Source organism: Haliotis cracherodii, unplaced genomic scaffold (genome assembly GCF_022045235.1).
Source record: "Haliotis cracherodii isolate W230 unplaced genomic scaffold, xgHalCrac1.p SCAF_14, whole genome shotgun sequence".
NCBI lineage: Eukaryota > Metazoa > Mollusca > Gastropoda > Lepetellida > Haliotidae > Haliotis > Haliotis cracherodii.
The window spans coordinates 14,401,771-14,427,283 of record NW_027266269.1 but is presented as its reverse complement, the minus strand read 5'-3'; the positions used below and the strand labels follow the sequence as shown (position 1 = coordinate 14,427,283).

Below are 25,513 nucleotides of genomic sequence, written 5' to 3'. Positions count from 1 at the left end.
GCTATAACGAGGGTTGTAGTGTCACACAGACATTGTAGATATTCAGTTGTCTTTAATAAGTGTGTGACATGTGTTACAGTTATTCTTGTGCTTAGCGCGAAAACTACGAATGTTCCTTAAGCGTCCGAAAACCTATAAAACGGGGATATATTTCTTCTCAAGTTGTATACAGAGAATACATCACTTCATGTTCATCTCTTTAGATGGTATATAACCTCTCCTTAAGTGTGAACATTCCGAGTTATCCCGTTTATAGGAACACCCCTCATTGTTTGATACAGTGATACGTCTCTGATGATAGATACTATGGCATTTACAGCTTGCCAAATAATGACAAACCAAACACGGACCCATAGATGTCAATGATAACTTGCCGACATCAGAACCTTGCATTATGAACTACGAGTTGAAGCGACAGCAACTGAACAATCTGTGCCACGATCCTGGTGATGATAACACCAGCTACTCTTCAACGCAATTTCTATTCCCCAACTTCCCGTGGAGCCTCCGCAGAAGCTACCTGGGATTTTTATTTATTTCTGCGTCGCCACTCAGGGACACAGCAAAATATTTGTAACGGAGGATATTTATACAATATTTGCGTAGCTACGAAACCACTACACAGAGCCATACTGGCAAATCTAATTGCAACTTTTTTGTGACAGAATAGTTATTATAATATAATCCCTGGGCGCGGGTACAAGATTCTGTGGATTCTGTGTTTCCAGTTCCCCTACTTCCTTACTGCACGTGTGTCAGCGAGAGTGAAAACCTTATCGTTTAACCTTTCTTAATGGTTTACACAATCAAGACTGCTGCAGAAGCGTACATCCCATATCTCCGCACACAGCAAACATTAGTAGTTCCGTAAACCCATGTCACATTTCGCTGCTCTATTCAGCACAGTGTATATCATACGACATGTGAGACATGTGTTCCCTATGCAGCAACACCGTGGTCCATTGCCGACCTCAATATAGTCATACGCATTAGGACTGAGGGGACATGAAAGATTCGTTCTTGTTGCATATCAAGTCATATAACTGCGTGTTTGTGCCTAGTACATCTGCAATAAATGTGTCATAACCACAAAACATATATATATATATATATATATATATATATATATATATATATATATATATATATATATATATATATATATATATATATATATAGACAGAAATCTTTATTGACTTATGCCACAAATAGGCCGTTGTATAGTTGTAAAACTCTGTAGACAAGGATGTTTCTCTGAATGTAGGCATTGAGGTTTATCTGCATGTAGACAAGAATATTTCTCTGCATGTAGACAAGTATGTTTCTCTGAATGTAGGCAAGAATGTTCCTCTCCATGTAGACAAGGATGTTTCTCTGCATGTACGCAAGTATGTTTCTCTCCATGTAGACAAGGATGTTTCTCTGCATGTAGGCAAGGATGTCTCTCTTCATGTAGACAAGAATGTTCCTCTCCCTGTTGGCAAGGATGTTTCTCTGCAAGTAAACAAGGTTTTTTCTCACGATATAGAAAAGGATGTTTCTCTCCATGTAGGCAAGGATGTTTCTCTGCATATAGACAAGGATCTTTCTCTCCATGTAGACAAGGATGTTTCTCTGCATGTAGGCAAGGATGTCTCTCTTCATGTAGACAAGAATGTTCCTCTCCCTGTTGGCAAGGATGTTTCTCTGCAAGTAAACAAGGGTTTTTCTCACGATATAGAAAAGGATGTTTCTCTCTTTGTAGGCAAGTATGTTTCTCTGCATATAGACAAGGATGTTTCTCTCGATGTTGGCAAGGATGTTTCTCTGAATGTAGGCAAAGATGTTCTTCTGCATGTTGGCAAGAATGTTTCTCTGCATGTAGACAAGGATGTTTCTCTCCATGCAGACAAGGATGTTTCTCTGCATGAAGACAAGAATGTTTCTCTGCATGTTGGCAAGAATGTTTTTCTCCATGTAGACAATAGTTTTCTCTGCATGTTGGCAAGGATCTTTCTCTGCAAGTAGACAAGGGTGTTTCTCACCATATACAAGGATGTTTCTCTCCATGTAGGCAAGTATGTATCTCTGCATATACATAACGATGTTTCTCTGCAAGTAGAGAAGGATGTTTCTCCACATTTAGACAAGGATGTTTCTCTGCATATAGACAAGGATGTTTCTCTGCATATAGACAATGATGTTTCTCCCAATGTAGATAAGGATGTTTCTCTTCTAATAGACAAGGATGTTTCTCTGCTAGTAGACAAGGATGTTTCTCTCCATGGAGACAAGGATGTTTCTCTGCATTTAAACAATGATGTTTCTCTGCATGTAGGCAAGGATGTTTCTCTCCATGTAGGCAAGTATGTATCTCTGAATATAGACAAGAATGTTTCTCTCCATGTTGGCAAGGATGTTTGTCTGCATGTAGGCAAGGATGTTTCTCTGCATGTAGGCAAGGATGTTTCTCCCCATGTAGACAAGGATGTTTTTCCCCATGTAGACAAGTATGTTTCTCGCCATGTAGACTAGTATTTGTGTCTGCATGTTGGCACGGATGTTTCTCTTCATGTAGACAAGTATGTACCTCTGCATATAGACAAGGATGTTTCTCTGCTAGTGGGCAAGGATGTTTCTCTGCAAGTAGACAAGGATGTTTCTCCCCATGTAGACAAGGATGTTTCTCTGCATGTAGAAAAGGATGTTTCTCTGCATGTTGTTAAGGATGTTTCTCTCAATGTTGGTAAGTATGTTTCTCTGCATATAGACAAGGATGTTTCTCTGCGTGTAGATAAGGATGTTTCTCCCCATGTAGATAAGGATGTTTCTCTGCATGTTGGCAATGATGTTTCTCTCTATGTTGGCAAGTATGTATGCATATAGACAAGGATGTTTCTCTGCAAGTAGACAAGGGTGTTTCTCCCCACGTAGACAAGGATGTTTCTCTGCATATAGACAAGGATTTTTCTCTGCAAGTAGACAAGTATTTTTCTCTGCATGTTGGCAAGGATGTTTCTCTGCATGTAGATAAGGATGTTTCTCTGCATGTTGGCAAGGATGTTTGTCTCCATGTTGGTAAGTATGTATTTCTGCATATAGACAAGGATGTTTCTCTGCATGTAGACAAGGATGTTTCTCCTCATGTAGATAAGTATGTTTCTCTGCATGTTGGCAAGGATGTTTCTCTCCATGCTGGCAAGTATGTATCTCTGCATATAGACAAGGATGTTTCTCTGCAAGTAGACAAGGATGTTTCCCCTTCATGTAGACAAGGATGTTTCTCTCCATATAGACAAGGATCTTTCTCTGCATGTAGACAAGTATTTTTCTCTGCATATAGACAAGTATGTATATCTGCATGTTGGCAAGGATGTTTCTCTCCATGTTGGCAAGTATGTATCTCTGCATATAGACAAGGATGTTTCTTTCCATGTAAACAAGGATGTTACTCTGCATATAGACAAGGATGTTTCTCTGCTTCTAGACAGGGATTTTTCTCACAATGTAGGCAAGGTTGTTTCTCTGCATATAGACAAGGATGTTTCTCTGCATGTAGACAAGGATGTTTCTCTTCATGTTGGTAAGGATGCTTCTCTCCATGTTGGCAAGTATGTATCTCTGCATATAGACAAGGATGTTTCTCTGCAAGTAGACAAGGATGTTTCTCCCCATGTAAATAAGGGTGTTTCTCTCCATGTAGATAAGGATGTTTCTCTCCATGTAGACAAGGATGTCTCTCCCCATGTAGGCAAGTATGTTTCTCCCCATGTAGACAAGTATGTTCCTCCCCATGTAGATAAGGATGTTTCTCTCCATGTAGACAAGGATGTTTTTCTCCATGTAGACAAGGATGTTTATCTGCATGTAGACAAGGATGTTCCTCTGCATATAGACAAGGGTGTTTCTCTGCATATAGACAAGGAGGTTTCTCTGCATGTAGACAAGGATGTTTCTACCCATGTAAATAAGGGTGTTTGTCTCCATGTAGACAATGATGTTTCTCTCCATGTTGGCAAGGATGTTTCTCTCCATGTAGACAAGTATTTTTCTCTGCATGTTGGCAAGGATGTTCCTCTCCATGTTGGCAAGTATGTATCTCTGCATATAGACAAGGATGTTTCTCTCCATGTAGACAAGGATGTTTCTCTCCATGTAGACACGGATGTTTCTCTTCATGTTGGCAAGGATGTTTTTCTCCATGTAGACAAGGATTTTTCTCTGCATGTAGATAAGGATGTTTCTCTGCATGTAGGCAAGGAGGTTTCTCTGCAAGTAGACAAGGATGTTTCTCTCCATGTAGACAAGGATGTTTCTCTCCATTTAGACAAGGATGTTTCTCTGCATGTAGGCAAGGAGGTTTCTCTGCTTGTAGGCAAGGATGTTTCTCTCCATGTAGACAAGGATGTTTCTCTCCATGTTGGCAAGGATGTTTCTCTCCATGTAGACAAGGATGTTTCTCTTCATGTAGACAAGGATGTTCTCTGCATGTAGGCAAGGAGGTTTCTCTGCAAGTAGACAAAGATGTTTCTCCCCATGTAGACAAGGATGTTTCTCTCCATATAGACAAGGATTTGTTTCTGCATGTAGGCAAGGAGGTTTCTCTGCATGTAGACAAGGATGTTTCTTTGAGTGTTGGCAAGGATGTTTATCTCAATGTTTGCAAGTATTTTTCTCTGCATATAGACAAGGATGTTTCTCTGCAAGTAGACAAGAATGTTTCTCCACATGTAGACAAGGATGTTTCTACCCATGTAAATAAGGGTGTTTGTCTCCATGTAGACAATGATGTTTCTCTCCATTTTCTCAAGGATGTTCCTCTCCATGTTGGCAAGTATGTATCTCTGCATATAGACAAGGATGTTTCTCTCCATGTAGACAAGGATGTTTCTCTCCATGTAGACACGGATGTTTCTCTTCATGTTGGCAAGGATGTTTTTCTCCATGTAGACAAGGATGTTTCTCTGCATGTAGATAAGGATGTTTCTCTGCATGTAGGCAAGGAGGTTTCTCTGCAAGTAGACAAGGATGTTTCTCTCCATGTAGACAAGGATGTTTCTCTCCATTTAGACAAGGATGTTTCTCTGCATGTAGGCAAGGAGGTTTCTCTGCTTGTAGGCAAGGATGTTTCTCTCCATGTAGACAAGGATGTTTCTCTCCATGTTGGCAAGGATGTTTCTCTCCATGTAGACAAGGATGTTTCTCTTCATGTAGACAAGGATGTTCTCTGCATGTAGGCAAGGAGGTTTCTCTGCAAGTAGACAAAGATGTTTCTCCCCATGTAGACAAGGATGTTTCTCTCCATATAGACAAGGATTTGTTTCTGCATGTAGGCAAGGAGGTTTCTCTGCATGTAGACAAGGATGTTTCTTTGAGTGTTGGCAAGGATGTTTATCTCAATGTTTGCAAGTATTTTTCTCTGCATATAGACAAGGATGTTTCTCTGCAAGTAGACAAGAATGTTTCTCCACATGTAGACAAGGATGTTTCTCTGCATGTAGGCAAGGATGTTTCTTTGCATATAGACAAGGATGTTTCTCTCGATGTTGGCAAGGATGTTTCTCTCCATATAGACAAGGATTTGTTTCTGCATGTAGGCAAGGAGGTTTCTCTGCATGTAGACAAGGATGTTTCTTTGAGTGTTGGCAAGGATGTTTATCTCAATGTTTGCAAGTATTTTTCTCTGCATATAGACAAGGATGTTTCTCTGCAAGTAGACAAGAATGTTTCTCCACATGTAGACAAGGATGTTTCTCTGCATGTAGGCAAGGATGTTTCTTTGCATATAGACAAGGATGTTTCTCTCGATGTTGGCAAGGATGTTTCGCTGCATGTAGTAGCACAAGACCAAATAGGTCCATTCCAATTTGGAATGAACGTTGGAATGCTTTGGAAAGATCGCTCATTCCAAACTTTCCAAAGCTTGGAAAATCGATCTTTCCAAAAAATCCAAAATTGGAATGGCAACATTTCCAAACATATTTCCAACACGGTGGGGGCTTAAGGGGTTGCTTATATAGTACTTTGAAATTTTGAGATTTACAAAAACTTAAAAAAATAGGACTAAAAGGACAAATAATAACCTACATTCAGGACTTTCTAAACGAACGTAAAATAACAGTGGGGATAGACCATACTCTATCGGACCAGTGTCCCCTAGAAAATGGCACTCCCCAGGGCAGTATCCTCAGCCCCACACTCTTTAATATAATGATAAACGATCTCTTCGAGGGCCTATCCCCTAAAATAAACACATCAAAATTCGCGGATGATGGAGCCCTCTGGATCCGCACTAAAAGCATTAAAATGACCCAAAATTTACTCCAAAAATCTCTTAATAAAATACAACACTGGGCTGGTGAATGGGGCTTCTCCCTTAACTTAACAGGAATAGTATTCAAACATAAAAACATGAAACCCGCCTCGCTAATCCTCCAGCTAAACAATCAAACAATCAAATTTCAAAACCAAACCAAATTCTTAGGACTTATTCTCGATGAACATCTCACCTGGGATGCTCACATCCAAAACCTAACAACTAAATGCAGTAAAGACCTAAACACCCTAAGATGCCTAACTGGCTCAAACTGGGGAGCCTCCAAAGATACCCTCCTCTCACTCTACATATCACTAATTAGATCAAAACTAGACTACGGCTGCGCCATATACAACACCCTAAACAACTCTCTATCTAAAAAACTTGACTCAATACAATATCAGGCTCTCAAACTAATTACACGCACCCAACGTGGCACCTCCTACACTTCACTTCAGGCCTTAACAGGAGAAATGCCACTAAGTCTACGCAGGGAACAGCTAAGCCTAAATCTCTGGGCCGCATCCCAATCACACCCTCTAATCCAAAACTTCATAAACCAAAATATCAGCCCTAAAAACCAAGCTCTAGCTCGTAAACACCCCTTACTTACCCCAATATCCCAAAGAATAACAAACTACCTAAATGAACACCAAATTAAAAATCTTAAACAAAACTGCAAACAATCAAATATCTTCACCCCTAAACTTAAAATACCCAAAATAGACACAACACTAGCTAGCACAATAAATAAACAAACCGACCCAAACATAGCTAAAACCACCACACTACCATACATACACGAAAATTGGCCAAATTGGTGTCACATTTACACGGACGGATCTTCAGATCCGACCTCCAAACACACAGGTTTCGGAGTCCATACCACACAACCAACTAAAACCACACAATCCTTCCGACTCCCAAACCACCAATCAATATTCACGGCAGAACTAATGGGCATGGCCTCAGCCCTCCATAGTCAAGAATCCAAAAAACACAATAAAATCCTAATACCTACCGACTCCCTAAGTGGACTGCAAGCCCTCCAAAACAAAAATACCCAAAACCGACCTAAATTAATAAATCTAATACTTAAAAGCCCCAACGACCTAACTAACGCAGGCAAACAAATAACCTTCTTGTGGATACCTGCCCACGTAGGAATATACGGTAATGAAAACGCCGATAAGGCAGCTAAACTATCCCTCAAAATCCCAGAAATAAGCTTAAACTTACCCAGCTCAAAATCAGAAATTAAAAGCGTAAATAAGCAAAAAAATCACCAAAAAATGGCATAACCTATATCTAAACTCAAATAGCCAAATCAAAAAAGTACTCAGCAAACCACTAACCAAACCAAAAATTCTCCATTCATCAAAAAAAATCGACAGAGTAATCACTAAACTCCAAACAGGACACACCAACCTAAATAACCACCAAAAAAATTTAAAAAACATACTACAGGTTCCTGCCCACACTGCAAACAACTAGAAACCCCAGAACACGCACTCATCTACTGCACACACTACCTAACACATCGAACCCGCATTACAAACCACCCTCAATCTAAACAAGGCTCTCACTCTAGAAGCAATGCTAAACCCACAAAATAAACTAGAAAACTTCAAGGCCTTAGGCGTATTCTTAATCAAAACGGAACTAATAAAACGCATCTAAAAACACTATAATCTACCAAATCAAAATTACATTAACACACAAACATCCACCATAACCAGCTCCCTTAGTTCTCCTCCCCTACCCCATCGGCATCTATTCCAAATCTCAAAATTCCCAAATTCTATATAAGCAACCCCTAAAGCCCCCTCTTGGGTTGCACAGACTACTTTCGCCCCTTTCACATTAAATGGCCTGGCCGGGCCCGTGTGCGAAATACGCATCAGTCGGAAAGCGCACGTTAAATCTCCAAAGTAAGTAAGTAAGTTGAGATTTGGAAAGAATGCCAAGAGTGGGTGGGGGACAAACTATGGGAGCTGTATGTGTTGAGTGGTTGTTAGATAAGGTAGTTTTGGTTTTATCATTTTATTTGGGGTTTAAATGCGACTAATTAGTCCTGTTTTAATTAGGTATAAACCTAAGGCTTTGAATTTGTAATATTTTTGGTTTATTTAGGGTTTTTTTTAGTACTTTTAGTACTATTTAAGTTTTGGTATATATTTTGCCATTTTTTGTTGATTTTTGGTTTAGTGAGACTTTTGATTTCTGATTTTGAGCTGGGTAAGTTTAAGCTTATTTCTGGGAGTTTAAGGGATAATTTTGCTGCTTTAACTGCCTTTTCATTTCCAAAGATTCCTACGTGGGCGGGGGTCCAAATGAACTCTATTTGTCTACCTACCCTAGTTAAGTTGTTTGAGCTATTGAGTATTTGATTTATTAGTGTTTTTATTTTTGAGGGCTTGTAGTCCACTGAGGGAGTCGGTTAGGATGAGGATTTTTTGTTGTTTTTTTAGATTGCTGATTGTGTAGTGCTGAGACAACTAATAGGTCTCAAGATTAAGTATTCGGCTGGATGACAGCTGCCATTTAATTACAAAACAGACAGTCCTCTAGACGGCTCACATGTAAGTGCGCCGACATGTGCCTAAGATCATAAAATGGACAGTCTTTGGTAACATCTAATTTATTGTTGTCTGACGCCAGAGCTGTGAATAATTCTGTTCATTGAACAATTGGAATTCAGGAAGTTATCAATAATTGTTTTACTTAACATAAGATAAGATAAGTTGTTTACAACATAATATTGTGATGTCAGGACGTACTACAGTCAAAACCATATATTTTAAAATCAATTTAATGACAGACTATGATTTCCAAATCCCGATTAGCAAATCAATGAGGTATCAGTTTCACCACATGTGCACAGACCGCCTATACTTATATTTTTTTTTCATAACTATTCTCCAGTTAAAGTCCTATCCTCTTATCAAAAAATCTGTGAGAGTGATCATCATTAACGAAACTCATTCTCGTCAAAGTTAACACAACAAATGAAGAATCAGATGCATACATTTATTGCCATGCTTCATTCATCACGAAGTAGATTTACATACATTTGTGAATAGCACTTAAACTGCGATAATGAATTTTACCATTGTCCATATTATATTATAAATATTAACCATGATATGGATTTCCGAATATATAAACGACTCCAACGTTGATATTTCAGAAAAAGACAAAGTCAGCTGTCTTTTAACGTTCAAGGGAAAAGGGTTTGCTTTAACAACTGAACATTTGTTTTCCCCAAAGGACAATCAAATCAAGCCAAAAACACGAAAAATACATATATATGGTTAGCGACCGTCATTATACAGCGAGGGGGAAAATTCGTCTGCTCTAACTGCCTTCACAAAAACATTCCAGCCCTTAATTACCGAGGCAGCTGTGACGTAGTAGCATTACATTCGCTGCGTTTGCAGCATATAAGATGTGTAATCTGTGGAGTGACTAAAGTAATATTACGGCTGAAATCTTACTTGCATGGTTGTTTTAATAGAAAACTTACGGTTTAAAAACACAATTGTCCTTATATAATGTTTTTAGGTTTGGTTTATAAATACAAGAGAAGATTTGTTATACATATAAAACTGGTCGAAAATACAGCTGAACAATAGAAAAATAAAAATAGGAGTTTTGAATAGTGACAAATTGTAATTACATCACCGTGTCAATAATTATTGATTGATTCCGTCAAACAACTGTCAAACCATTTTTTGCCATGTACGTACATGTACACAGGAAGTCGGCGCTGTCGGAGGCCCCAGGTAAATAAACATCGTGGTTTTATGACGGGAGATCAGACGAACCGTGAACCAGGGGCATGCGACGTTATTACACCTAAAGGTGGTAGAACCAGGGTATTGTCTCTTGGACTGGCTAATTGACCGTACGTATAATTGGTGAATATATTCGTTTTGACACCCGTGTTTCATGCGCATCCCGGCTCATGAGCAGAATACAGACAAATGAGGCCCCGTGATCAGCGGAGCGTGAACAACATGGCTGCCGCCTTTCGGCCGTACCGAACAGTCAAGCTGCGATCTCTGAACTGAATCCAATTGCATGCGGCGACAAGATTTCTTCCCTTACCCAATCATGATCGTTGCTCAGAAATGTTCACATCTATCTTCAGTAAATCATAAAATTGATGCGAGCATGACATTTATGCGAAAAATGCGATCGTCAGTCCCTCTGATTATTTTAATATGTTTCAGTTCATCATGATAAAAAAGTTAGTCACTTATAAGGTTACCACGTTGAAAATGGAAACGATCGTTAACAAAAACAACAAAATGTATTCTCTCATCACTCAGCCTAACAGTGATATAACTGCAAATTAAACAATCAAGTACGCTAAAGTATTACACATGGTGGGTGGAGGACCAGGGGCACTTTGAGTTTGACAGGTGTCATCAACTGGTCCAGTAACATCACGGTTTGTATATTCACGTTGATTGGACAGTCTAGACTGGCACCAACTAATCATGAGGGCGTCTTCAGAACAGAACAGAACTTTATTTCTCCCAGGTTTAGGCTTACGTGGATAACGGAAAATTTTGTTTAAGTGATAGCACAATTGTAATTCAATCTAATATACTTTCCTTGATTGATTATATGGCTGCGGTCGTAGATCCGGATGTATCTAAATATGCTCAGTATATTACACAGGGTTTATTGTTATACTATTAGGATTAATAGATACAATTGAGTATTTATAGCCTTGATCATTAAGTTAGTCACTACTTTCACATTTTGATTTGTATGATTCGGGTTATGATTAAATTGACAAAATAAGAAATCATTCCGTGTATATGTGTATTATATATTGTACCCCAATACGTAATTAAATTGTTTATAAATAAGGACACTAGGTTATTTACTGTAATTGATTATTTGATAAACATATTCACATTTAGTTGCGTGATATGTCACAGAGGTAAAGCTAATTCATAACAACTAATTGTCCCATTTATTTGGCTTCTATCTTTTATATGAAACAAATGCTATAACATGGGGTGATAAACTTCATTGGCAATAGACGTAGTATATAATTGTCCGCATGAACAGTCTACTCTGTTCCAGATATGTTTATTCATTTTGTCAGCATTTAAATCGTTGCATTCCTGGCTCAATGATTCATTTGACGAAATCTTGTCACCTGTTTTGAATCACCGTCAGATAGCTCCAGAACAATTATACAATTTCCAGCCCTATGTGTTGCGCATAATTCCGAGATAATTCGAAGTTCATATTCTTGTGCGAACACTTATCAAAATTTATTTATACCTAGTATTATCATGTACATATGTATATTAGTTCAAATTATAATAATGAGGCCCTCTATATTTTCGAAACGTCTTTGTTCTACGACAACCGTAAGTCGGTATGGGAAAACAAAATATTTGTTTAATTGTTCAAAGTTCAAAGTCAATGTCATATGATTATAGACAAGGAAGATAAGAAATTAAATATAAAGAGTAGCCACTTTAAATGACAGAAATTCTTTAAGTTACATTTGCTCATGATTTGGTCTTTTCGTGGTACATAGTGCCAAAATACTCTTAATTATTTACTTTCATGTCATTACTAATCTCACATAAGGTCAAAAGTTGTACAACTTTTAACAGATATGATTATGACATGTTGTATCCAAACATTTCCAAACATTTCCAAACGAATCCAAACATTTCCAAACATTTCCAAACAAATCCAAGCTTGGAAATATGACCTTGCCAAATATTGGAATGGTCATATTTCCAATTGGAATGGTGGTATTTCCAAGTTTTGGATTTTTTGGAATGGATGATATTTTGTCCAGTGTAGGCAAAGATATTTCTCTGCATGTAAGCAAGGATGTTTCTCTGCATGTAGGCAAGGATGTTTCTCTGCGCTAATAGTAAAGTACATGTAACCCAATGCAAAAATATATTACTGTAAACTAATATGATTGTGTAACATAACTGTATACATTATATTGACAAATAATTGCGAGAAAGTTATAACACATAACACACGTTTGATAAGTTTCTAAGTGTACTTTGTTCAATACAAGACATAATTACTGTAGAACACCCTCTGTAATGCTGACAATCTTCTGTTTAAACAATATGATGATCAGTACTTGTTACACGCCTGTCATGATGAGAACTGGAACTATTATTCCCATCTACAAAGGGAATAGTAAAGATAAATGTAACCCAGCTAATCATCGCGGTATCACTCTAACATCCGTGATTGGGAAGGTATTTGAGAGGCTGTTGCTAGACAGACTGGAGTCCTACATCAAATCTATTAATCCTGATTTCCCACATCGTCTCCAGTGCGGCTTCCGGAAAGAGCATGGCGCCAGTGTTGCTACATATGTGTTAAAAGAGGCTATTTCTTATTATCAAGATAGACACTCAAATATATATGTTGCCTTTCTGGATAACAAAAAGGCCTTCAACAGGATATGGCATGAGGGGCTGCTACTGAAACTATACAATCTTGGTGTGAAAGGCCGTGCATGGCACATTATCCGTCAGTCTTACCAAGAAGCAAGTGCTTGTGTTAAATACAATGGGAGGACAAGTGATTACACACAGGTCCCTTAGTTCGTCCCCCACCCACTCTTGGCATTCTTTCCAAATCTCAAAATTACTATATAAGCAGCCCCTAAAGCCCCCTTCCTGGGCTGCACAAACTCACTTTTCCCCTCATTGCTAACACATTAAATGGCCTGGCCGGGCCCGTCTGCGACATACGCTTGCAGTCGGAAAGCGCACGTTAAATCTCCAATATAAGTAAGTAAGTAAGTAAGTAAGTAAGTAAGTAAGTAAGTAAGTAAGTAAGTAAGTAAGTAAGTAAGTAAGTAAGTAAGTAAGTAAGTAAGTAAGTAAGTAAGTAAGTAAGTAAGTAAGTAAGTAAGTAAGTAAGTAAGTAAGTAAGTAAGTAAGTAAGTAAGTAAGTAAGTAAGTAAGTAAGTAAGTAAGTAAGTAAGTAAGTAAGTAAGTAAGTAAGTAAGTAAGTAAGTAAGTAAGTAAGTGATTTGTTCAATGTTCAACAAGGAGTAGGACAAGGTCGCGTGCTCTCAGCATGGATGTTTCTAGTCTATATTAATGACCTGATATCTCAGCTTGATAATCTACAATGTGGACTAATTGTTGGTAAGGAGCACATCCCAACGGTAGTACTGGCTGATGACACTACTGTTGTGAGTACAAGTGTACATGGACTGAATATGTCTCTTGATACTATCCACCAGTATGCTCAGCGCTGGAGACTGACATATAACGCCAATAAGAGCTGTGTCTTGTCTTTTTGCAATAACAGAAGACATTGTAATAGACCTGTGTTCAGAATTGGAGAGGTGACAATGAATATCCAAATCAGTACGATTTATGCCGGCTCTCTGATACACACGGAAAAAGCAAGTGAACGAACTAGTAGGGCTTGTGCTAAGGCGCGACAGACAATCAACTCCTTAAGAAATGTTGGTCTTAGAGCTGGAGGATTGAGCCCAGTATCTTCATCGAATATCTGGCAACGAGTGATCTTCCCCGCTGCCTTCTATGCATGTGAGCTCTGGCCTAATATCAACAACCTTGATATCAGTGAGATGGAAACCATATAGCGCTACTTTGCACGACGAGTCCAAAACCTTCACAGGAGATCTTCTACAGCTGCTACAACCCAGGTTCCAGGATTGTGGTCAATGCTGGGCAAGGTGGAGAAAATGAAGCTTCTCTTTCTGGGACGACTCAGTAGAGCAGCAGGCACAACCATTGTGAAGCCGATTTTCTATCTCAGACTATCCCAGTATGTCACCACTCTCTCACACAGTGCCAGATCCATAACACATGATCTACTGAATGTGGCTCAAAAGTATGGATTCTCAGGCGTCTTAGATAAACTAATCAACTCTGGGGAATTTCCATCTAAGAGTGTTTGGAAGAGCATGGTACAACGAGCTATTAGTGAGTCTGAAAATATGAATTGGAGAAATACTTTGCAACAACGTCCAGACATGCATAGGTTTAGTGCTATCCACACCCGCCTTGCCCCACATCGTCTCTGGTCTCTGTGTGTATGGTATGATATTGCTTCCCCCCCTGTATATGCTCTTGTAAAGCTCGGCATATTACCTGTAACGCCAGGACTGTGTCTTATCTGTAACTGTGAATGTGTGAATGTGATGACATTGTTAAGCACCAATTGCTTTACTGTGATGGCCTAATGAAACAGAGAAATGTGCTCAGTGAGTCTCTATTTGACAATGTTAGCCTTGAAACATATCTCAGACTTGAGGACACGTCTAGTGATGCCGTCAAGATTCTGACATACCTAGTTGCTATCACAGATGTGGTCCAGGACATGACACTTGACAGCTGGGCAACATTCATGAGTATCGTGGCTAAACATGTCAGCTCATGGAACTTAACATCCATATTGTATTTGTGAAGCTATGTCACACATCATGTAGATATAGTTTTACGCATCACTTCATTATGCTTACCCAGCTCAATCTGTTGTATTTACATGTATTTTGTCACTGCCGTTGTCAAATAATGTAATGTAATTGTATGTACTACTCTCCAAATCATTGGGGGAAATAAAGAGTATTCATTCATTCATTCATTCATTATATTGACAAATAGTTGCGAGAAAGTTATAACACATAACACACGTTTGATAAGTTTCTAAGTGTACTTTGTTCAATACAAGACATAATTAGTTGTTTATACTTATATTCTGAAGGCCTATTATAATGTTTAGGTGAATACTGGCTTCGTAAGTGGTCATACAATGGATACAGTAACACAACATCAACTTCGCCTTCTATGTCCCAACTCTTACATTAAGTACACAACCCATCGCTTCTATTTATCTGTTGCTGCCCTATCTACCATGTAAAAGATGGTTAAGGCAACTTATACTGATAAGTTTTAATTCTTCATAAATATTCCTCCAGCAAAAAAATCTTTAGATTCTTTATATAAAGGACCACCACGGGCAAGTAATATGCATATCCCCATACCAATCTCATAATACTATCTTTAATTCGTTGTCTGAAGATATTTCATCAAATTTGTGCCTTCCCACCTCCTTCAAAAATGTATAACATCCTTTAAGTCCTCTCCTCTGATAAATTAGTAAGTGCATTTTTAAAATTACTATTTGCCGAGAATAACCCCTCAATAGGGTACCCTCAATAGATAAACGTATCTAAACGTAAAATTTGACGTTTTTAAATACCTCTTTCGTCTTCCGAACGTTTTCTCAATGTCCCATTCATATTAGCAATACTTGACTTCTTTTCGATAGCTGTGTTTAATCCATGTGATATGCAAATACCTAATACAATGACTGATTTATAAATATTCCTTTAAACTCATTTTTTGTGAATATATTTCAGGGTCCTAAATGAAAAACGAAAATAACAGGCGATAAAAAGCCCCTTGCACTAATCTAGTATTATAACATTTACAAGCTACAGCTGTAGGTATGCAATATTTTACACAAATAAATGATCACAAAGTTCCCACCTATACCCACAATTAATTCTTCCTTAATAGTTAATTCTTCCTTTATACAAAGCTGGCCAGACCCTGTAATTAGACATTAGTGGCTCTTAGACAGGTGACAGTATATATATATATATAGAGGTTATCACGCGAGTGTGTTTGGTATATATCCTGCATTAGGAATCAACATTGTATTTAGCGAGCCTTGGCGAGCTAAATACATAGCGTTTATTCCTAAAACAGGATATTTACCACCCCCAAACACACAAAGCGTGATAACCTCTTCATCATATAATGTCATTCTTTAATTCTGTGCTTCAAAATCGCTTTCCCTCTCTCACAAACATTACCGAAACACTGCGAGTTTTCCTGGAATGCGCGCATTAATATTTATTACGTCACAGGATAAGTGATGTGTCAGTCGGACAGTGACAGTAGCCAATATAGTTCCAACTGAAATCTGTTTCTTATACAGTGGCGAAACAGCATATACGCAAATCAACAATTGTTTTTAATTGCCTTTCGCGGCAATCCATCGGTCTGTCCGCTAGAGTAACTGCCTTTTGTCAAAGGGAAGCTACTCTAACCCTATAGGTCTATGAGACGTCACGGCCATGGTCAGACGTTGTTGACAGTCGGTCTGTCCTGTCATAACGTTAAGAAGGGTAGTTAGATGTACACAGAGCGACAAAACGCAACAAGGTAACAATTCAAACATATTTCGGCCAAATCCAACTATTTTAATTTGTGGAGACAGTTTCAAGCCGCAGAGGTCTACAAGCACATACGGCTACTGATCCCGCTTGGCTAGGCCTCGTGCCCTCGTGCCCTCGCAAAATTGTTTTGAAATTTATATCTCGAAAGCTGCCCAAACTTATAACATGCCTTACCTCCCTACTTGACCTTTGATATTTGCATCTCTATCCGCATATGACCCCAACGGATATCGTTTTTATCCGTTGGCTTTATCCTGCCGAGAAACCAACCCATTATATAATGGCTCGCTAAATACAATGTTTATTCCTAAACAGGATATTTACCATCCCCAAACACACTCGCGTGATAACCTCAATATATTATATTATATTATATTATATTATATTATATTATATTATATTATATTATATTATATTATATTATATTATATTATATTATATTATATTATATTATATTATATTATATTATATTATATTATATTATACATTTATCATGAATTACGATTGCTAACAATATGTACGAATATCCATTATCCCAAAAAGAGTTTCGTTTAAAAAATAACAAAAACAATTAAATAATTACTGACTCTTTTCTCTACCCCCAAGTATTGTGTAATCTAAGACGCTTCACCGACTGTACTTTATCCTGCTATGAAGTATACATTATTTGAGTATTTGAGTTACTGTCAAGCAAGATGTCCACATCAGTTATCGGTGAAACAATTTCTTTTAACTTTGCGAAAATTGGAATTATTATATTATTACCTGGGAAGACATATGGCAAGAAGATGTCCATTTCTTCCTAAACAGTCAAGCCACTGTGTCCGTGCAACAGCGGCCACGAAGTTGTCCGAGGCAGGCGTTGGTGCCCAAGAATGTATGGCTGTCTCTGGACATATGTGGCTTCATAGCCGAATATGTGCATGTACAGCTGGTGCTCAGTGTATCATACAGCTTCATAGCCACATATGTGCATGTACAGCTGGTGCTCAGTGTATCATACAGCTTCATAGCCACACATGTGCATGTACAGCTGGTGCTCAGTGTATCATACTGCTTCATAGCCACATATGTGCATGTACAGCTGGTGCTCAGTGTATCATACAGCTTCATAGCCACATATGTGCATGTACAGCTGGTGCTCAGTGTATCATACAGCTTCATAGCCACATATGTGCATGTACAGCTGGTGCTAAGTGTACCATACAGCTTCATAGTCACATATGAGTTACACCTGGTGCTCAGTGTATCATACTGCTTCATAGCCACATATGTGCATGTACATCTGGTGCTCAGTGTATCATACAGCTTCATAGCCACATATGTGCATGTACACCTGGTGCTCAGTGTATAATACAGCTTCATAGCCACATATGTGCATGCACACCTGGTGCTCAGTGTATCATACAGCTTCATAGCCACATATGTGCATGTACAGCTGGTGCTCAGTGTACCATACAGCTTCATAGCCACATATGTGCATGTACACCTGGTGCCTAGTGTACCATACAGCTTCATAGCCACATATATGTTACACCTGGTGCTCAGTGTACCATACAGCTTCATAGCCACATATGCGCATGTACACCTGGTGTTCAGTGTATCATACAGCTTCATAGCCACATATGTGCATGTACAGCTGGTGCTCAGTGTACCATACAGCTTCATAGCCACATATGTGCATGTACAGCTGGTGCTTAGCGTACCATACTGCTTCATAGCCACATATGTGCATGTACACCTAGTGCCCAGTGTACCATACACTTTCATAGCCACATATGTGCATGTACACCTGGTGTTCAGTGTATCATACATCTTCATAGCCACATATGTGCATGTACAGCTGGTGCTTAGCGTACCATACTGCTTCATAGCCACATATGTGCATGTACACCTAGTGCCCAGTGTATGATACACTTTCAAAGCCACATATGTGCATGTACACCTGTGTTCAGTGTACCATACAGCTTCATAGCCACATATGTGCATATACAGCTGGTGCTCAGTCTACCATACAGCTTCATAGCCACATATGTGCATGTAAACCTGGTGTTCAGTGTGCCATACTGCTTCATAGCCACATATGTGCATGTACACCTAGTGTTTAGTGTACCATACAGCTTCATAGCAACATATGTGCATGTACAGCTGGTGCCCAGTGTACCATACAGCTTCATAGCCACATATGTGCATGTACACCTGGTGCTCAGTGTATCATACAGCTTCATAGCCACATATGTGCATGTACAGCTGGTGCTCAGTGTATCATACAGCTTCATAGCCACATATATGTTACACCTGGTGCTCAGTGTATCATACAGCTTCATAGCCACATATGTGCATGTACAGCTGGTGCTCAGTGTACCATACAGCTTCATAGCCACATATGTGCATGTACAGCTGGTGCTCAGTGTATCATACAGCTTCATAGCCACATATGTGCATGCACACCTGGTGCTCAGTGTATCATACAGCTTCATAGCCACATATGTGCATGTACACCTGGTGCTCAGTGTATCATACAGCTTCATAGCCACATATGCGTTACACCTGGTGCTCAGTGTATCATAACAACTTCATAGCCACATATGTGCATGTACACCTGGTGCTCAGTGTATCATACAGCTTCATAGCCACATATGTGCATGCACACCTGGTGCTCAGTGTATCATACAGCTTCATAGCCACATATGTGCATGTACACCTGGTGCTCAGTGTATCATACAGCTTCATAGCCACATATGAGTTACACCTGGTGCTCAGTGTATCATAACAACTTCATAGCCACATATGTGCATGTACACCTGGTGCTCAGTGTAACATACAACTTCATAGCCACATATGTGCATGTACACCTGGTGCTCAGTGTATCATACAGCTTCATAGCCACATATGTGCATGCACACCTGGTGCTCAGTGTATCATACAGCTTCATAGCCACATATGTGCATGTACACCTGGTGTTCAGTGTATCATACAGCTTCATAGCCACATATGAGTTACACCTGGTGCTAAGTGTACCATACAGCTTCATAGCCACATATGAGTTACACCTGGTGCTCAGTGTATCATAACAACTTCATAGCCACATATGTGCATGTACACCTGGTGCTCAGTGTATCATACAGCTTCATAGCCACATATGTGCATGTACAGCTGGTGCTCAGTGTACCATACAGCTTCATAGCAACATATGAGTTACACCTGGTGCTAAGTGTACCATACAGCTTCATAGCCACATATGAGTTACACCTGGTGCTCAGTGTATCATAACAACTTCATAGCCACATATGTGCATGTACACCTGGTGCTCAGTGTACCATACAGCTTCATAGCCACATATGTGCATGTACACCTGGTGCCCAGTGTACCATACAGCTTCATAACCACATATGTGCATGTATACCTGGTGTTCAGTGTACCATACAGCTTCATAGCCACATATGTGTATGTACACCTGGTGCCCAGTGTACCATACAGCTTCATAGCCACATATATGTTACACCTGGTGCTCAGTGTACCATACAGCTTCATAGCCACATATGTGCATGTACACCTGGTGTTCAGTGTATCATACAGCTTCATAGCCACATATGTGCATGTACAGCTGTGTTCAGTGTACCATACAGCTTCATAGCCACATATGTGCATATACAGCTGGTGCTCAGTCTACCATACAGCTTCATAGCCACATATGTGCATGTACATCTGGTGCTCAGTGTATCATACAGCTTCATAGCCACATATGTTCATGTACACCTGGTGTTGAGTGTATCATAAAGCTTCATAGCCACATATGTGTTGCACCTGGTGCTCAGTGTACCATACAACTTCATAGCCACATATGTGCATGTAAACCTGGTGTTCAGTGTACCATACAGCTTCGTAGCCACATATATGTTACACCTGGTGCTCAGTGTACGATACTGCTTCATAGCCACATATGTGCATGTACACCTGGTGCTCAGTGTACCATGTAGCTTCATAGCCACATATGTGCATATACAGCTGGTGCTCAGTCTACCATACAGCTTCATAGCCACATATGTGCATGTACAGCTGGTGCTTAGCGTACCATACTGCTTCATAGCCACATATGTGCATGTACACCTGGTGCTCAGTGTACCATACAGCTTCATAGCCACATATGTGCATGTAAACCTGGTGTTCAGTGTACCATACAGCTTCATAGCCACATATGTGCATGTAAACCTGGTGTTGAGTGTATCATACAGCTTCATAGCCACATATGTGTTGCACCTGGTGCTCAGTGTACCATACAACTTCATAACCACATATGTGCATGTAAACCTGGTGTTCAGTGTACCATACAGCTTTATAGCCACATATATGTTACACCTGGTGCTCAGTGTACGATACTGCTTCATAGCCACATATGTGCATGTACACCTGGTGTTCAGTGTACCATACAGCTTCATAGCCACATATATGTTACACCTGGTGCTCAGTGCACCATACAGCTTCATAGTCACATATGAGTTACACCTGGTGCTCAGTGTATCATACTGCTTCATAGCCACATATGTGCATGTACACCTGGTGTTCAGTGTACCATACAGCTTCGTAGCCACATATGTGCATATACAGCTGGTGCTCAGTGTATAATACAGCTTCATAGCCACAAATGTGCATGTACACCTGGTGCTCAGTGTATCATACAGCTTCATAGTCACATATGTGCATGCACACCTGGTGCTCAGTGTATCATACAGCTTCATAGCCACATATGTGCATGCACACCTGGTGCTCAGTGTATCATACAGCTTCATAGCCACATATGTGCATGTACACCTGGTGCTCAGTGTATCATACAGCTTCATAGCCACATATGAGTTACACCTGGTGCTTAGTGTATCATAACAACATCATAGCCACATACGTGCATGTACAGCTGGTGCTCAGTGTACCATACAGCTTCATAGCCACATATGAGTTACACCTGGTGCTAAGTGTACCATACAGCTTCATAGCCACATATGTGCATGTACAGCTGGTGCTCAGTGTACCATACAGCTTCATAGCCACATATGTGCATGTACAGCTGGTGCTCAGTGTACCATACAGCTTCATAGCCACATATGTGCATGTACACCTGGTGCTCAGTGTATCATACAGCTTCATAGTCACATATGTGCATGTACAGCTGGTGCTCAGTGTACCATACAGCTTCATAGCCACATATGAGTTACACCTGGTGCTCAGTGTATCATAACAACTTCATAGCCACATATGTGCATGTACAGCTGGTGCTCAGTGTACCATAAAGCTTCATAGCAACATATGTGCATGTACACCTGGTGCCCAGTGTACCATACAGCTTCATAACCACATATGTGCATGTATACCTGGTGTTCAGTGTACCATACAGCTTCATAGCCACATATGTGTATTTACACCTGGTGCCCAGTGTACCATACAGCTTCATAGCCACATATATGTTACACCTGGTGCTCAGTGTACCATACAGCTTCATAGCCACATATGTGCATGTACACCTGGTGTTCAGTGTATCATACAGCTTCATAGCCACATATGTGCATGTACAGCTGGTGCTTAGCGTACCATACTGCTTCATAGCCACATATGTGCATGTACACCTAGTGCCCAGTGTACCATACAGTTTCAAAGCAACATATGTGCATGTACACCTGGTGTTCAGTGTACCATACAGCTTCATAGCCACATATGTGCATATACAGCTGGTGCTCAGTCTACCATACAGCTTCATAGCCACATATGTGCATGTACACCTGGTGCTCAGTGTACCATACTGCATTTTACGCTTTTCTTTCGTTCGCCATGTTCGCCTCACGGTGACGACGCTTTACTTTGTACTGTCACTGGAATATACCAGAGCTTGCGGTCCCAGTATTGTGACCAGTCAATTGCGTAGCAGTGGAACCGTTTCAAACCCATGTTACATTTTCAATAATAAATAACAAATAAAATACACAAGAGGAATCTCAACACACATGGGTTTATTCACATGCCACTTTGTCTCACGGACATTTGACAAGTTACGCAAAACACGCGTTATGAGCAAAATGGCCGCACTTCACAGAGAGCACTTCGAGTCCATATAATATACAATTATTCATACTATAAATGCGACACATGTCTCTCATCGGTGGCGGTGTATACAGGCACCCACAACTCTGTGAGCCACAACAGTGGACGTAGTTATCAAACGTGTTACCATAAAAAAGTCACGAGCATTGGCAGTCTGGACTAACCACCACGTGGGCTCGGATTATGACATAGTGTTAACAGTATCTCCGCCCGAACAAAGAGAAGCTCAAGCCTGTATAGGGCCGTAATTTCCGGATTTTTTCTATACTAATATACTATGCAATACACGCTATCATCGAGTTCCTGTGTAAGTCGTGTGTCACCCCATGGCAAAACCCTCTGAGCAGGACTACCATAACCAAAGCGCCCTACCGCTACATAGTCGCCAAGGGAGGCAACTCTCCAAATCCGGAAACTGACTGTATGCGACAGCATGGTCCCAAACCAAATCAGCAACCACCTCGGGAAGAAACGTGCGCTGAAGGAAGGACCAAAGTTCAAAAACGGCCAAGCATCACCAATCGGAATTCGTTTGAGTATCACTCCTTCGATTCACGTCGGTTACGGTATTATATGGTCCAACCAACACGGTAAGCACGCTATTTCATGGCTTGCAGTTCCTGCAGTTTGCCAACATTCGTGGTGGAAACTAAGTTGTAACTTTTACGACAGAAAACACCTCAACTTACAACAACCAGCGACACAGAACATCGGCTATGTTTACATGTGTTAGGTCGGCCCCACAATGTACTTGTGGAATGGTTACACTACAAGTCACAAATGTTCGCATTTCTTTCTGACTATGCACCCATTCCTCCTGATTTTTCATATGGTTGAATAAAGATATAACTTAATTCAACTTCAGTGTATGAATGACCAGATTGTTTAATACATGTATCTAAATACAAACCTACAGTGGGTACCCGGGTAGAGTCGGGTAATAGAGGGATGGGTACCCGGGTAGTAAATTTGGACTCGTCCCAGCCCTAATACCATGCCGTGGCTGTAGTTAGAAGGAATTATAGCAGAATGTTTGGATATATGTGTTGTGATGGGAGTTACACTGCAAATTGTCATTTGGAAATAAAAACAATATTGTCGGTTTACAATAAATATTAATGGTTGAATATTCCGTTTAATATCTGGGCACAGTGTATGCATGGACACAAACACCATTTAATCATCAGCTAAAAATCACGTGTCTCTAAACAAGAACAAGATTAAAATATTTTTTGTCTGTAGCCTTCACATGCGCTTTGCAAACTGACGACCTGCTGTGAAGTAAGATAGTCCAGGGCAAGGCGAAAACATATGTCTCCTGTCGTGCGTGCAAGCACGTGTATGTCACCAGTGTGTTTGCCATGGTTGTGGTGTTATGTATTAGATATGCACGGTGTTTTCAAACATTCAAACTGGAATGAATTATTATCTATTATCTATGAAATGTAGGCGGGCCATCGACTCGTAGACTTTTTACCGAGGAGGTGTACACTGTTTTGAAGCGACAGTAAAATATCTGACTATGCCAGGACTTAACGTCTCAGTCGAGACGCGGACACCGGGCCTGTTCGACAACAGTCTCTCGTCAACATATGCAATAATCAATCAATCAGCAGCAATAATCTAGCTATATAACGGCGGTCTGTAAATAGTCGAGTCTGGATTACAAAAGCCAGTGACTGACATCATAAACATCGATCCACGCAATTGTAATAGGATTAAATGAACCAAGTTACCGAACCTGACCACCCGATCCATCGTCAGAGGACGCTTGTACCTCACTACCTAGAGCTAATACCACTGCCCATTCGTGACCAACTCGTGTTATTCCGGGGCAAACCGAATAGCGACTCGTGCCCCTCTCGCAGCCATTTTTGCGACTGGGTTCCGTCTAAGTGCAAACTGGCATAGCTAAAAGAACTTGTCAACTTGATGCGTAATGATTCACGTATATTTAACCTATATAGCATATATATTCCAGAAGCTACTTAAAACACATCGGGGCTTACGGTATTATACAACACATTTAACTGTATCTTGGGTATGTTTTAAGGCGCAAGACATGTCAAATCAACAAATATTCTTTAACGGAAGTACTTGAAGTCATACAGGCATTGCGATTGGTTTGTCGTATGTGTAGGCACATCACATTCATCGATAGGGGACGAGTCTTCTTGTAGGTTACGGAAAGGGGCGAATGGTGACGAAAGATCATTGCCGTCAGATGGCGCTTGTACCTCACCACCAAGAGCTAACACCGCTGTCGTCAGTAGCGCTTGTATCTCACCACCTAGAGCTAACACCGCTGCCGTCAGGAGCGCTTGTATCTCACCACCTACCGCTAACACTGCTGCCGTCAGATGGCGCCTGTATCTCACCACCTACCGCTAACACCGCTAACACCGCTGCCTTCAGTAGCGCTTGTATCTCACTAGCTACAGCTAACACCGCTGCCGTCAGATGGCGCCTGTATCTCACCACCTACCGCTAACACCGCTGCCTTCAGTAGCGGTTGTACCTCACTAGCTACAGCTAACACCGCTGCCGTCTATAGCTCTTGTATCTCACCACCTACCGCTAACACCGCTGCCGTCAGTAGCGCTTGTATCTCACCACCTACCGCTAACACCGCTGCCGTCAGATGGCGCCTGTATCTCACCACCTACCGCTAACACCGCTGCCGTCAGTAGCGCTTGTATCTCACCACCTACCGCTAACACCGCTGCCGTCAGATGGCGCCTGTATCTCACCACCTACCGCTAACACCGCTGCCGTCAGTAGCGCTTGTATCTCACCACCTACAGCTAACACCGCTGTCTTCAGTAGCGCTTGTACCTCACTAGCTACAGCTAACACCGCTGCCGTCAGATGGCGCCTTTATCTCACCA

General features: G+C 40.4%; 1 protein-coding gene across 1 annotated transcript; it reads left to right on the top strand.

Annotated features, from left to right (window-relative positions):
* The first annotated feature begins 394 nt into the window (after positions 1-394).
* LOC139460241 (type VI secretion system spike protein VgrG1b-like) lies at positions 395-25,297 on the top strand. The gene is made up of 5 exons (XM_071241749.1): positions 395-446; positions 1,553-1,936; positions 2,558-2,725; positions 5,409-5,572; positions 25,061-25,297. The coding sequence occupies exons 1-5, from the start codon at positions 395-397 to the stop codon at positions 25,295-25,297; spliced, it is 1,005 nt and encodes a 334-aa protein (XP_071097850.1).
* Positions 25,298-25,513: the final 216 nt, after the last annotated feature.

What these genes read in the sequence shown, in the direction of transcription:
- LOC139460241 (XM_071241749.1), top strand. Translation starts at nt 395, where the DNA reads ATGAACTACGAGTTGAAGCGACAGCAACTGAACAATCTGTGCCACGAT. An exon ending in GGATGTTTCTCTCAATGTTG is followed by an intron (nt 2,726 to 5,408) that starts GTAAGTATGTTT and finishes CTCTGCATATAG; the next exon opens with ACAAGGATGTTTCTCTGCAA. An exon ending in ACAAGGATTTGTTTCTGCAT is followed by an intron (nt 5,573 to 25,060) that starts GTAGGCAAGGAG and finishes GTATCTCACTAG; the next exon opens with CTACAGCTAACACCGCTGCC.